Source organism: Bombina bombina, chromosome 12, assembly GCF_027579735.1.
Source record: "Bombina bombina isolate aBomBom1 chromosome 12, aBomBom1.pri, whole genome shotgun sequence".
NCBI classification, from domain to species: domain Eukaryota; kingdom Metazoa; phylum Chordata; class Amphibia; order Anura; family Bombinatoridae; genus Bombina; species Bombina bombina.
The window spans coordinates 101,591,369-101,605,613 of NC_069510.1; the positions used below are offsets into that span (position 1 = coordinate 101,591,369).

Here is a 14,245-nt window from a genome sequence, read left to right on the forward strand (position 1 = left end):
GATTAGCTAATCGTGTAGTTCACTGTGTTAACCTAGAGGGCAGGCAGTAAGTTACAGGCTACCTATACATAGAGTAGATACTTAATAGGGTAGACATCACAGTGTATAGGGATCCTATCCTGGAGAATATAACTGCCCTAGACTAGCCTGGGTATTGCAAACAATCAGATACATAGCAGATGTCTAAAAAAATAAATAAAATAATATGAATATATACATTGCTTCTCTAGGGGAATATATTATGTATTGTGGCAGGTATAAGAACATATTGCAAATCTATATCTCAGGCCCTAGGGCCGTCATAGTTAACCGCAATAATTTGAACAGAAGGTAATGCTGCTATTCTAACATGTATGACTGCCTATATATAGAGATAGAATAAAGAAAAAGTTAATAGTAATTTGGAAGTGCAGTCCAATGGCATAGTCACAGTCTTAACCGATTCCCTGTTTACATTTCTCAAGTGTTAAGGGTCGTTGTCCCCCGCTATGCAATACAGAGTCACTGGGGCCGTTAAAGTATGCACATTTGCTTACAAGTCTGATACATCGATTTCGACCCTGAGGGGGTAGCCCTTCCTCGAACAGCAGGTCCCACAGAACGGAATAATCCATATGAGTCAAATAGTAAAAGGGCTGATCTTTGGCGCTTACGTTGTAACGCTGTAAGGTTCCAGCTATTCCCAGGGAGAGCCCATCCATCGCGACTAGGCAGGTCTGTTGAAGTAGAGCTGCCGGATGACCAATCTCAGACCCGGAGACGACCTCAGGTCGACCACTCCGCTCGGCACTTATCTGGACTTTGGGGCTCTCCTGCCAGTCAGAAAAATTATCACTGACTCTCTGTGGAGGGCCGGCCGCATCCCCCCAAACAGGGGCTAAGGTGTGTTGTATGTGTCTCTCATGGACCCCCATTAGCAGCCAGCCAGGATTCTCCTCCCCGAAGGACTCAGTCCGTATAGCTGCATGGTTTCTTCCTGCGTGGTGAGCTCTGTGGTCATTACTGCTCCAAGCTCTAGGGACGTCTCCCCGGTACATGCGCTCTGTATGCGGGCCAGGAGGCGGTCAAATCTGTGGCACATCTGCCGTTCCAACTGAAGCATTAAAGCTTGTATAGTTATGTAGGCTTCTTCCATCTTTTAAATATGCCTCATCTGTCAAGGTACACCCTTATTTCAGCTTTCAACTCCCATACACCATCATCTTCGAGAGTTCTCTAGGCCGTTGGAATTAGTATGACCGCTCTATAAGTTTGCAGCCACATGGTCACGCCGTTTTCTTCTCCAGTGATTAGCCGCTGTCTGGAGTAATGGTGTAGGCAATTTTTATATTATTCCGCTCTGCTCTGTGCCACTACTTAAATGTACCCATTTTTGTGGATCATCAGGTTCAGATTGAGAAGGTAGTCTGTTCAATAGTTTCCCCTGTACACAGAGCTCTAAGCCAGCACGTCCATCTTGGAGTGCTGCTAGGCTCCGCCCCCCCCTCCTTATGCTTTTTAACACACAAAACTATATTCCTGGTGGTGATAATTTTTTCACAATGATGGCTCCTTAATTTTCCCCCGTTCCCCCCCCCCACCCATATATTTCATGCTTCAGAAGGCTGGAATGGTAAATAGTTATATAGGCTGGATGTAGTATGGTGTCTATTATGTAAGTCTCACAGTAGTACAGCACTCCTGTCAGGTGCACGCCAATATAAAGGTGCTGTATACCTTTGCAATCAATAGTTTCACAGACGGCAGCACCTTCCAACAGATAAAGTCTTTATTCTATCATACCAGAATTACAAAAATGTGAAGTTTTGGGTACAAAACCCTTAATCATACATAGCTACAAACTTACAAGTGCACCCTTATATAGGCCCACCTACACTCAGGTGTTTAACACCTCTGTACAACACCACCTAGTGGTAACATAGTGTAAAAATATAAATCCATCACCTTTGTTACATTTAAAGTAAATAGTGCAAATCGGACATTATGTTTAAAAACAATATGAACAATATCATAGCATATGAATATACAAGTATGGAAATAAACACTATTTCTCCAACATAGGTGTGTCCGGTCCACGGCGTCATCCTTACTTGTGGGATATTCTCTTCCCCAACAGGAAATGGCAAAGAGCCCAGCAAAGCTGGTCACATGATCCCTCCTAGGCTCCGCCTACCCCAGTCATTCTCTTTGCCGTTGTACAGGCAACATCTCCACGGAGATGGCTTAGAGTTTTTTAGTGTTTAACTGTAGTTTTTCATTATTCAATCAAGAGTTTGTTATTTTCAAATAGTGCTGGTACGTACTATTTACTCAGAAACAGAAAAGAGATGAAGAATTCTGTTTGTATGAGGAAAATGATTTTAGCAACCGTAACTAAAATCCATGGCTGTTCCACACAGGACTGTTGAGAGCAATTAACTTCAGTTGGGGGAACAGTTTGCAGTCCCTTGCTGCTTGAGGTATGACACATTCTAACAAGACGATGTAATGCTGGAAGCTGTCATTTTCCCTATGGGATCCGGTAAGCCATGTTTATTACGATTGTAAATAAGGGCTTCACAAGGGCTTATTTAGACTGTAGACTTTTTTTTGGGCTAAATCGATTGATATTAACACTTATTTAGCCTTGAGGAATCATTTATTCTGGGTATTTTGATATAATAATATCGGCAGGCTCTGTTTTAGACACCTTATTCTTTAGGGGCTTTCCCAAAGCATAGGCAGAGTCTCATTTTCGCGCCGGTGTTGCGCACTTGTTTTTGAGAGGCATGGCATGCAGTCGCATGTGAGAGGAGCTCTGATACTTATAAAAGACTTCTGAAGGCGTCATTTGGTATCGTATTCCCCTTTGGGTTTGGTTGGGTCTCAGCAAAGCAGATACCAGGGACTGTAAAGGGGTTAAAGCTTAAAACGGCTCCGGTTCCGTTATTTTAAGGGTTAAAGCTTCCAAAATTGGTGTGCAATATTTTCAAGGCTTTAAGACACTGTGGTGAAAATTTGGTGAATTTTGAACAATTCCTTCATGTTTTTTCGCAATTGCAGTAATAAAGTGTGTTCAGTTTAAAATTTAAAGTGACAGTAACGGTTTTATTTTAAAACGTTTTTTGTACTTTCTTATCAAGTTTATGCCTGTTTAACATGTCTGAACTACCAGATAGACTGTGTTCTGAATGTGGGGAAGCCAGAATTCCTATTCATTTAAATAAATGTGATTTATGTGATAATGACAATGATGCCCAAGATGATTCCTCAAGTGAGGGGAGTAAGCATGGTACTGCATCATTCCCTCCTTCGTCTACACGAGTCTTGCCCACTCAGGAGGCCCCTAGTACATCTAGCGCGCCAATACTCCTTACTATGCAACAATTAACGGCTGTAATGGATAATTCTGTCAAAAACATTTTAGCCAAAATGAACCCTTGTCAGCGTAAGCGTGGCTGCTCTGTTTTAGTTACTGAAGAGCATGACGACGCTGATATTAATATCTCTGAAGGGCCCCTAACCCAATCTGAGGGGGCCAGGGAGGTTTTGTCTGAGGGAGAAATTACTGATTTAGGGAACATTTCTCAGCAGGCTGAATCTGATGTGATTACATTTAAATTTAAATTGGAACATCTCCGCATTTTGCTTAAGGAGGTATTATCCACTCTGGATGATTGTGAAAATTTGGTCATCCCAGAGAAACTATGTAAAATGGACAAGTTCCTAGAGGTGCCGGGGCTCCCAGAAGCTTTTCCTATACCCAAGCGGGTGGCGGACATTGTTAATAAAGAATGGGAAAGGCCCGGTATTCCTTTCGTCCCTCCCCCCATATTAAAAAATTGTTTCCTATGGTCGACCCCAGAAAGGACTTATGGCAGTCAGTCCCCAAGGTCGAGGGAGCGGTTTCTACTTTAAACAAACGCACCACTATTCCCATAGAGGATAGTTGTGCTTTCAAAGATCCTATGGATAAAAAATTAGAAGGTTTGCTTAAAAAGATGTTTGTTCAGCAGGGTTACCTTCTACAACCCATTTCATGCATTGTCCCTGTCACTACAGCCGCATATTTCTGGTTTGATGAACTGATTAAGGTGCTCGATAGTGACTCTCCTCTTTATGAGGAGATTATGGACAGAATCAATGCTCTCAAATTGGCTAATTCTTTCACTCTAGACGCCTCTTTGCAATTGGCTAAGTTAGCGGCTAAGAATTCTGGGTTTGCTATTGTGGCGCGCAGAGCGCTTTGGTTGAAATCTTGGTCGGCTGATGCGTCTTCCAAGAACAAGCTACTAAACATTCCTTTCAAGGGGAAAACGCTGTTTGGTCCTGACTTGAAAGAGATTATCTCTGATATCACTGGGGGTAAGGGCCACGCCCTTCCTCAGGATCGGCCTTTCAAGGCTAAAAATAGACCTAATTTTCGTCCCTTTCGTAAAAACGGACCAGCCCAAGGTGCTACGTCCTCTAAGCAAGAGGGTAATACTTCTCAGGCCAAGCCAGCTTGGAGACCAATGCAAGGCTGGAACAAGGGAAAGCAGGCCAAGAAACCTGCCACTGCTACCAAGACAGCATGAAATATTGGCCCCCGATCCGGGACCGGATCTGGTGGGGGGCAGACTCTCTCTCTTCGCTCAGGCTTGGGCAAGAGATGTTCTGGATCCTTGGGCGCTAGAAATAGTCTCCCAGGGTTATCTTCTGGAATTCAAAGGACTTCCCCCAAGGGGGAGGTTCCACAGGTCTCAGTTGTCTTCAGACCACATAAAAAGACAGGCGTTCTTACATTGTGTAGAAGACCTGTTAAAAATGGGAGTGATTCATCCTGTTCCATTAAGAGAACAAGGGATGGGGTTCTACTCCAATCTGTTCATAGTTCCCAAAAAAGAGGGAACGTTCAGACCAATCCTAGATCTCAAGATCTTAAACAAATTTCTCAAGGTCCCATCGTTCAAGATGGAAACCATTCGAACTATCCTTCCTTCCATCCAGGAAGGTCAATTCATGACCACGGTGGATTTAAAGGATGCGTATCTACATATTTCTATCCACAAGGAACATCATCGGTTCCTAAGGTTTGCATTCCTGGACAAACATTACCAGTTCGTGGCGCTTCCTTTCGGATTAGCCACTGCTCCAAGGATTTTCACAAAGGTACTAGGGTCCCTTCTAGCGGTGCTAAGACTAAGGGGCATTGCAGTAGTACCCTACCTGGACGACATTCTGATTCAAGCGTCGTCCCTCCCTCGAGCAAAGGCTCACACGGACATCGTCCTGGCCTTTCTCAGATCTCACGGCTGGAAAGTGAACGTGGAAAAGAGTTCTCTATCCCCGTCAACAAGGGTTCCCTTCTTGGGAACAATTATAGACTCCTCAGAAATGAGGATTTTTCTAACAGAGGCCAGAATAACAAAGCTTCTGGACTCTTGTCGGATACTCCATTCCGTTCCTCTTCCTTCCGTAGCTCAGTGCATGGAAGTGATCGGGTTGATGGTAGCGGCAATGGACATAGTTCCTTTTGCGCGCATTCATCTAAGACCATTACAACTGTGCATGCTCAGTCAGTGGAATGGGGACTATACAGACTTGTCTCCAAAGATACAAGTAAATCAGAGGACCAGAGACTCACTCCGTTGGTGGCTGTCCCTGGACAACCTGTCACAAGGGATGACATTCCGCAGACCAGAGTGGGTCATTGTCACGACCGACGCCAGTCTGACGGGCTGGGGCGCGGTCTGGGGATCCCTGAAAGCTCAGGGTCTTTGGTCTCGGGAAGAATCTCTTCTACCGATAAATATTCTGGAACTGAGAGCGATATTCAATGCTCTCAAGGCTTGGCCTCAGCTAGCGAGGACCAAGTTCATACGGTTTCAATCAGACAACATGACGACTGTTGCGTACATCAACCATCAGGGGGGAACAAGGAGTTCCCTAGCGATGGAGGAAGTGACCAAGATTATTCTATGGGCGGAGTCTCACTCCTGCCACCTGTCTGCTATCCACATCCCGGGAGTGGAAAATTGGGAAGCGGATTTTCTGAGTCGTCAGACATTGCATCCGGGGGAGTGGGAACTCCATCCGGAAATCTTTGCCCTAGTCACTCAGCTGTGGGGCATTCCAGACATGGATCTAATGGCCTCTCGTCAGAACTTCAAAGTTCCCTGTTACGGGTCCAGATCCAGGGATCCCAAGGCGGCTCTAGTGGATGCACTAGTAGCACCTTGGACCTTCAAACTAGCTTATGTGTTTCCGCCGTTTCCTCTCATTCCCAGGCTGGTAGCCAGGATCAATCAGGAGAGGGCGTCGGTGATCTTGATAGCTCCTGCGTGGCCACGCAGGACTTGGTATGCAGATCTGGTGAATATGTCATCGGCTCCACCTTGGAAGCTACCTTTGAGACGAGACCTTCTTGTTCAGGGTCCGTTCGAACATCCGAATCTGGTTTCACTCCAGCTGACTGCCTGGAGATTGAACGCTTGATTTTATCGAAGCGAGGTTTCTCAGATTCTGTTATCGATACTCTTGTTCAGGCCAGAAAGCCTGTAACTAGAAAGATTTACCACAAAATTTGGAAAAAATATATCTGTTGGTGTGAATCTAAAGGATTCCCTTGGGGAAGGTTAAGATTCCTAGGATTCTATCCTTCCTTCAAGAAGGATTGGAAAAAGGATTATCGGCAAGTTCCCTGAAGGGACAAATTTCTGCCTTGTCGGTGTTACTTCACAAAAAGCTGGCAGCTGTGCCAGATGTTCAAGCCTTTGTTCAGGCTCTGGTTAGAATCAAGCCTGTTTACAAACCTTTGACTCCTCCTTGGAGTCTCAATTTAGTTCTTTCAGTTCTTCAGGGGGTTCCGTTTGAACCCTTACATTCCGTTGATATTAAGTTATTATCTTGGAAAGTTTTGTTTTTAGTTGCAATTTCTTCTGCTAGAAGAGTTTCAGAATTATCTGCTCTGCAGTGCTCTCCTCCTTATCTGGTGTTCCATGCAGATAAGGTGGTTTTACGTACTAAACCTGGTTTTCTTCCAAAAGTTGTTTCTAACAAAAACATTAACCAGGAGATTATCGTACCTTCTCTGTGCCCGAAACCAGTTTCAAAGAAGGAACGTTTGTTGCACAATCTGGATGTTGTTCGCGCTCTAAAGTTCTATTTAGATGCTACAAAGGATTTTAGACAAACATCTTCCTTGTTTGTTGTTTATTCAGGTAAAAGGAGAGGTCAAAAAGCAACTTCTACCTCTCTCTCTTTTTGGATTAAAAGCATCATCAGATTGGCTTACGAGACTGCCGGACGGCAGCCTCCCGAAAGAATCACAGCTCATTCCACTAGGGCTGTGGCTTCCACATGGGCCTTCAAGAACGAGGCTTCTGTTGATCAGATATGTAGGGCAGCGACTTGGTCTTCACTGCACACTTTTACCAAATTTTACAAGTTTGATACTTTTGCTTCTTCTGAGGCTATTTTTGGGAGAAAGGTTTTGCAAGCCGTGGTGCCTTCCATTTAGGTGACCTGATTTGCTCCCTCCCTTCATCCGTGTCCTAAAGCTTTGGTATTGGTTCCCACAAGTAAGGATGACGCCGTGGACCGGACACACCTATGTTGGAGAAAACAGAATTTATGTTTACCTGATAAATTTCTTTCTCCAACGGTGTGTCCGGTCCACGGCCCGCCCTGGTTTTTTTAATCAGGTCTGATAATTTATTTTCTTTAACTACAGTCACCACGGTACCATATGGTTTCTCCTATGCTAATATTCCTCCTTAACGTCGGTCGAATGACTGGGGTAGGCGGAGCCTAGGAGGGATCATGTGACCAGCTTTGCTGGGCTCTTTGCCATTTCCTGTTGGGGAAGAGAATATCCCACAAGTAAGGATGACGCCGTGGACCGGACACACCGTTGGAGAAAGAAATTTATCAGGTAAACATAAATTCTGTTACTTTAAAAAAAAAAAAAAAAAACACTCAGTCATTAAATATTCATAGGAGAAAAAGGGCTATAAAAATAGTGATAAATCTAATTCTTTCTTTAAACCTTGAGGTTGCATAGCACTTAACTTAGGTATCCAAAATGCCTTTCTTTTTAAGAAGCAACTCCCTGTCCCCTCCCCGCCTGGGAAGTGGTACTGCATCAATTACCTGGAAACGTATCTGACTAATATTGTAACCACACTGTAAAAAATAGCTAGAAACAGGGGCCTCACAGTTTTTGCACCGAATGTTACTTTTATGTTGGACAATTCTTTCACGGACCCTACGGGTGGTCTCCCCGATGTAAATCCTCCCACACGGACATTTAATAAGGTACACTGCAAACTTAGTATTGCATGTGTAATATCCCCTTACAGATTTTTTTTTTCTGTGAGAGGATGTACACAAATTGGACCTTTGTATCATAGTTACAATTACCACATCCTAGACATGGATAACAACCCTGTCTCTTTTCCCCTTTCAAAAGACCTTGTCTTAGCGTTTTTTCACTGCTCAAATCAGTGTGGACGTATTCATCTTTAAGGTTTATCCTCCTTCTAAAGGCTGGCATTGGGGGTAAATTAAATTCAGCCACTCCTGGGTGGCAATTCTGGAGGATTGACCAATGTTTTCGAACAGTTATTATATCATCATTATGGGTATAATAATCCATCACCATTAACAAACGTTAGATTTTTAGTTATATAGGGTAGAGATAACATATTTAATTTAGGTCTGATTGTTTAACCGGTTTAGTAAATTATAATTAAAGGGACAGTCTACACCAGAATTTTTATTTTTTTAAAAGATAGATAATCCCTTTATTACCCATTCCCCAATTTTGCATAACCAACACAGTTATAATAATATACTTTTAACCTCTGTGATTATCTTGTATCTAAGCCTCTGCAAACTGCCCCTTTATTTCAGTTCTTTTGACAGACTTGCAGTTTAGCCAATCAGTGCCTGCTCCCAGATAACTTCACGTGCACGAGCACAGTGTTATCTATATGAAATAAGTGAACTAACACCCTCTAGTGGTGAAAAACTGTTAAAATGCATTCTGAAAAGAGGTGGCCTTCAAGGTCTAAGAAATTAGCATATTAACCTCCTAGGTTAAGCTTTCAACTAAGATTACCAAGAGAACAAAGCAAATTTGGTGATAAAAGTAAATTGGAAAATTGTTTAAAATTACATGTTCTATCTGAATCATGAAAGTTTATTTTGGCCTAGACTGTCCCTTTAAGCATATTCCATGCTAAACCGTGAGAAAATGGAAGGGCTTTTAAGTGTAGCAACTTTTTTCTTTCTCCTACTGCACATGTGTGAATCAGTATGCAAGTTCCTACTATACCCATATGAACAGGGTTTCAATTGGTTAAGAAATGTATTTTTGTTCTGCAGGACATGGATACATGGATACCAGGGAAAAGAAAAACCATGCACAAATAATACTTGTTTGACAAAAATTAAATAGCATATGCTCAGACAGAGAGAGCTTTAAATTGTGGCCTAAAACTTTGTGTGCTCCCTGTGTGCTTAACTTTAAAAATATATAATTTTTTTTAGCAATTTGTGATTTCTTTCTTTCAGGAGAATCTGTTCCTCAGTCCTCTCCAGTTGGTCGCTGGAGATTTTTTATCAACCAAACAATAAAAAATCGCGAAGCTCAGTCTTCTACACTCTCTCAGTCTGAAGGGATAAAGGATCAGCAACCAGTTAAAGGTAAGTGTACTTTTCTGGAGATTTTCTATAGATATGCAGGTTATTTCTATTGCATCTAGAGTCTGAACTTCAGTGAATGTGAATTACCTTTCACATAATAATATATTGGTTATAGGGGAGAGTGAAAAACACACATATGAACAGATACAAAGTAGAGAGTTACCATAATTTAATAGAGCGGCAGAAATTTGTTTTAATGGATCATTGTAGAATACATATACGGATTATTTGCCAAACAAAGGCCATTACAGAGTCCACCGAAGCATCTGTTGATCTAAGTAAGAGAAGTTCATGCAAATCCTGCATTGATTGCAAAACTTGAAAGATACATTATGCAGTATTTCTTTAGTAATAAGCAGAAAGCAATATTTCTCTTTTTTAAAGGTTAAAATGTTGTACCAATAAACAAAAATTTTTTTTTTATATTGAAGCTGCTAAACTTTATTTCTCTTGTAAGGTGTATCCAGTCCACGGATCATCCATTACTTGTGGGATTTTCTCCTTCCCAACAGGAAGCTGCAAGAGGATCACCCACAGCAGAGCTGTCTATATAGCTCCTCCCCTAACTGCCACTACCAGTCATTCTCTTGCAGCTCTCGACAACATAGGAAGTAGCTAGAGAGATGTGGTGAATTTATGTAGTTTATCTTCAATCAAAAGTTTATTATTTTCAAATGGTACTGGAGTTGTACTGTTTTAGCCTCAGGCAGAAAGTTGAAGAAGAGTCTGCCTGTGGTTTTTGATGATCTTAGCAGGTTGAAACTAAGATCCATTGCTGTTCTCACACATAACTGAAGAGATGAGGTAACTTCAGCTGGGGGAATGGCGTGCAGGGTCTCCTGCTATGAGGTATGTGCAGTTTAAATTTTTCTAGTGAAATGAATATGCTAGAAAATGCTGTTAATACCGGATTTATTTAAGGTAAGCCTGATTACAGTGATTTAATAACGACTAGTATCATGCTTGCTGTAAAAGGTAATTTCTTCTGTTATGTGTGATCAGTCCACGGGTCATCATTACTTCTGGGATATTATCTGCTCCCCTACAGGAAGTGCAAGAGGATTCACCCAGCAGAGTTGCTATATAGCTCCTCCCCTCTACGTCACCTCCAGTCATTCTCTTGCACCCAAAGACTAGATAGGAGGTGTGAGAGGACTATGGTGATTATACTTAGTTTTTATAACTTCAATCAAAAGTTTGTTATTTTACAATAGCACCGGAGCGTGTTATTACTTCTCTGGCAGAGTTTGAAGAAGAATCTACCAGAGTTTTTTCTTATGATTTTAACCGGAGTAGTTAAGATCATATTGCTGTTTCTCGGCCATCTGAGGGAGGTAAAAGCTTCAGATCAGGGGACAGCGGGCAGTTGAATCTGCATTGAGGTATGTAGCAGTTTTTATTTTCTGAATGGAATTGATGAGAAAATCCTGCCATACCGTTATAATGACATGTATGTATACTCTACACTTCAGTATTCTGGGGATGGTATTTCACCGGAATTACTCTGTAAAAGTACATTAAACCTTTTAATAGGTATTTAATTCATGTTAAACGTTTTTGCTGGAATGTAGAATCGTTTGCATTTCTGAGGTACTGAGTGAATAAATATTTGGGCATTATTTTTCCACTTGGCAGTTTGCTTGTTTTGATTATGACAGTTTCGTTTCTCACTGCTGTGTGTGAGGGGGAGGGGCCGTTTTTGGCGCTCTTTGCTACGCATCAAAAATTTCCAGTCAGTTACTCTTGTATTTTCTGCATGATCCGGTTCATCTCTAACAGAACTCAGGGGTCTTCAAACTTCTTTGAAGGGAGGTAGATTCTCTCAGCAGAGCTGTGAGACTTATGTAGTGACTGTGTTTTAAAACGTTGCTCTGTGAATTTTATGTTTAAAATTTAATTAGTGTTACTTTACTAATGGGAACAAACCTTTGCTAACAAGTTGTGTTGTTTTTAAAGAGTGATGCTATAACTATTTTTCAGTTCATTATTTCAACTGTCATTTAATCGTTTAGTGCTTCTTTGAGGCACAGTACGTTTTTGTTAAATAAGATTGTAACCAAGTTGCATGTTTATTGCTAGTGTGTTAAACATGTCTGATTCAGAGGAAGATACCTGTGTCATTTGTTCCAATGCCAAGGTGGAGCCCAATAGAAATTTATGTACTAACTGTATTGATGCTACTTTAAATAAAAGCCAATCTGTACAAATTGAACAAATTTCACCAAACAGCGAGGGGAGAGTTATGCCGTCTAACTCGCCTCACGTGTCAGTACCTGCGTCTCCCGCCCGGGAGGTGCGTGATATTATGGCGCCTAGTACATCTGGGCAGCCATTACAGATAACATTACAAGATATGGCTACTGTTATGACTGAAGTTTTGGCTAAGTTACCAGAACTAAGAGGCAAGCGTGATCACTCTGGGGTGAGAACAGAGTGCGCTGATAATTCTAGGGCCATGTCTGATACTGCGTCACAGCTTGCAGAGCATGAGGACGGAGAGCTTCATTCTGTAGGTGACGGTTCTGATCCAAGCAGATTGGATTCAGATATTTCAAATTTTAAATTTAAATTGGAAAACCTCCGTGTATTACTAGGGGAGGTCTTAGCGGCTCTTAACGATTGTAACACTGTTGCAATACCAGAGAAAATGTGTAGGTTGGATAAATACTTTGCGGTACCGGCGAGTACTGACGTTTTTCCTATACCTAAGAGATTAACTGAAATTGTGACTAAGGAGTGGGATAGACCCGGTGTGCCGTTCTCACCCCCTCCAATATTTAGAAAGATGTTTCCAATAGACGCTACCACACGGGACTTATGGCAAACGGTCCCTAAGGTGGAGGGAGCAGTTTCTACTTTAGCTAAGCGCACCACTATCCCGGTGGAGGATAGCTGTGCTTTTTCAGATCCTATGGATAAAAAATTAGAGGGTTACCTTAAGAAAATGTTTGTTCAACAAGGTTTTATATTGCAACCCCTTGCATGCATCGCGCCGATTACGGCTGCGGCAGCATTTTGGATTGAGTCTCTGGAAGAGAACCTTAGTTCCGCTACGCTGGACGACATTACGGACAGGCTTAGAGTCCTTAAACTAGCTAATTCATTCATTTCGGAGGCCGTAGTACATTTAACCAAACTTACGGCTAAGAATTCAGGATTCGCCATTCAGGCACGTAGGGCGCTGTGGCTAAAATCCTGGTCGGCTGATGTAACTTCTAAGTCCAAATTACTTAATATACCTTTCAAGGGGCAAACTTTATTTGGGCCCGGTTTGAAAGAAATTATCGCTGACATTACAGGAGGTAAGGGCCACGCTCTACCGCAAGACAAAGCCAAAGCTAAGGCTAGACAGTCTAATTTTCGTCCCTTTCGGAATTTCAAAGCAGGTGCAGCATCAACCTCCACTGCACCAAAACAGGAAGGAGCTGTTGCTCGTTACAGACAAGGCTGGAAACCTAACCAGTCCTGGAATAAGGGCAAGCAGGCCAGAAAACCTGCTGCTGCCCCTAAGACAGCATGAACCGAGGGCCCCCGATCCGGGACCGGATCTAGTGGGGGGCAGACTCTCTCTCTTCGCCCAGGCTTGGGCAAGAAATGTCCAGGATCCCTGGGCGCTAGAGATCATATCTCAGGGATACCTTCTAGACTTCAAATTATCTCCCCCAAGAGGGAGATTTCATCTGTCAAGGTTGTCAACAAACCAAATAAAGAAAGACGCGTTTCTACGCTGTGTACAAGATCTATTATTAATGGGAGTGATCCATCCGGTTCCGCGGTCGGAACAAGGACAAGGGTTTTACTCAAACCTGTTTGTGGTTCCCAAAAAAGAGGGAACTTTCAGGCCAATCTTGGATTTAAAGATCCTAAACAAATTCCTAAGAGTTCCATCGTTCAAAATGGAAACTATTCGGACAATCTTACCCATGATCCAAAAGGGTCAGTACATGACCACAGTGGATTTAAAGGATGCTTACCTTCACATACCGATTCACAAAGATCATTACCGGTATCTAAGGTTTGCCTTCTTAGACAGGCATTACCAGTTTGTAGCCCTTCCATTCGGATTGGCTACGGCTCCAAGAATCTTCACAAAGGTTCTGGGTGCCCTTCTAGCGGTTCTGAGACCGCGAGGAATTTCGGTAGCTCCGTACCTAGACGACATTCTGATACAAGCTTCAAGCTTTCAAACTGCCAAGTCTCATACAGAGTTAGTTCTGGCATTTCTAAGGTCGCATGGATGGAAAGTGAACGAAAAGAAGAGTTCTCTCTTGCCTCTCACAAGAGTTCCATTCTTGGGGACTCTTATAGATTCTGTAGAAATGAAGATTTATCTGACAGAAGACAGATTAACAAAGCTTCTAAATGCATGCCGTGTCCTTCATTCCATTCAACTCCCGTCAGTAGCTCAATGCATGGAGGTGATCGGCTTAATGGTAGCAGCAATGGACATAGTACCCTTTGCACGCCTACATCTCAGACCGCTGCAATTGTGCATGCTGAGTCAGTGGAATGGGGATTACTCAGATTTGTCCCCCACTCTGAATCTGGATCAAGAGACCAGAAACTCTCTTCTATG

General features: G+C 42.5%; 1 protein-coding gene across 4 annotated transcripts in view; it reads left to right on the forward strand.

The window, feature by feature from the left end:
- Window positions 1-14,245, forward strand: part of WNK3 (WNK lysine deficient protein kinase 3) — a 544,128-nt gene that overhangs the window by 337,182 nt on the left and 192,701 nt on the right. For all 4 annotated transcript variants that reach the window (XM_053695870.1, XM_053695869.1, XM_053695868.1 and 1 more), the window contains exon 17: window positions 9,538-9,669. In XM_053695870.1, the coding sequence (XP_053551845.1) occupies window positions 9,538-9,669 (132 nt within the window). The remainder of the gene's footprint in view (window positions 1-9,537; window positions 9,670-14,245) is intronic.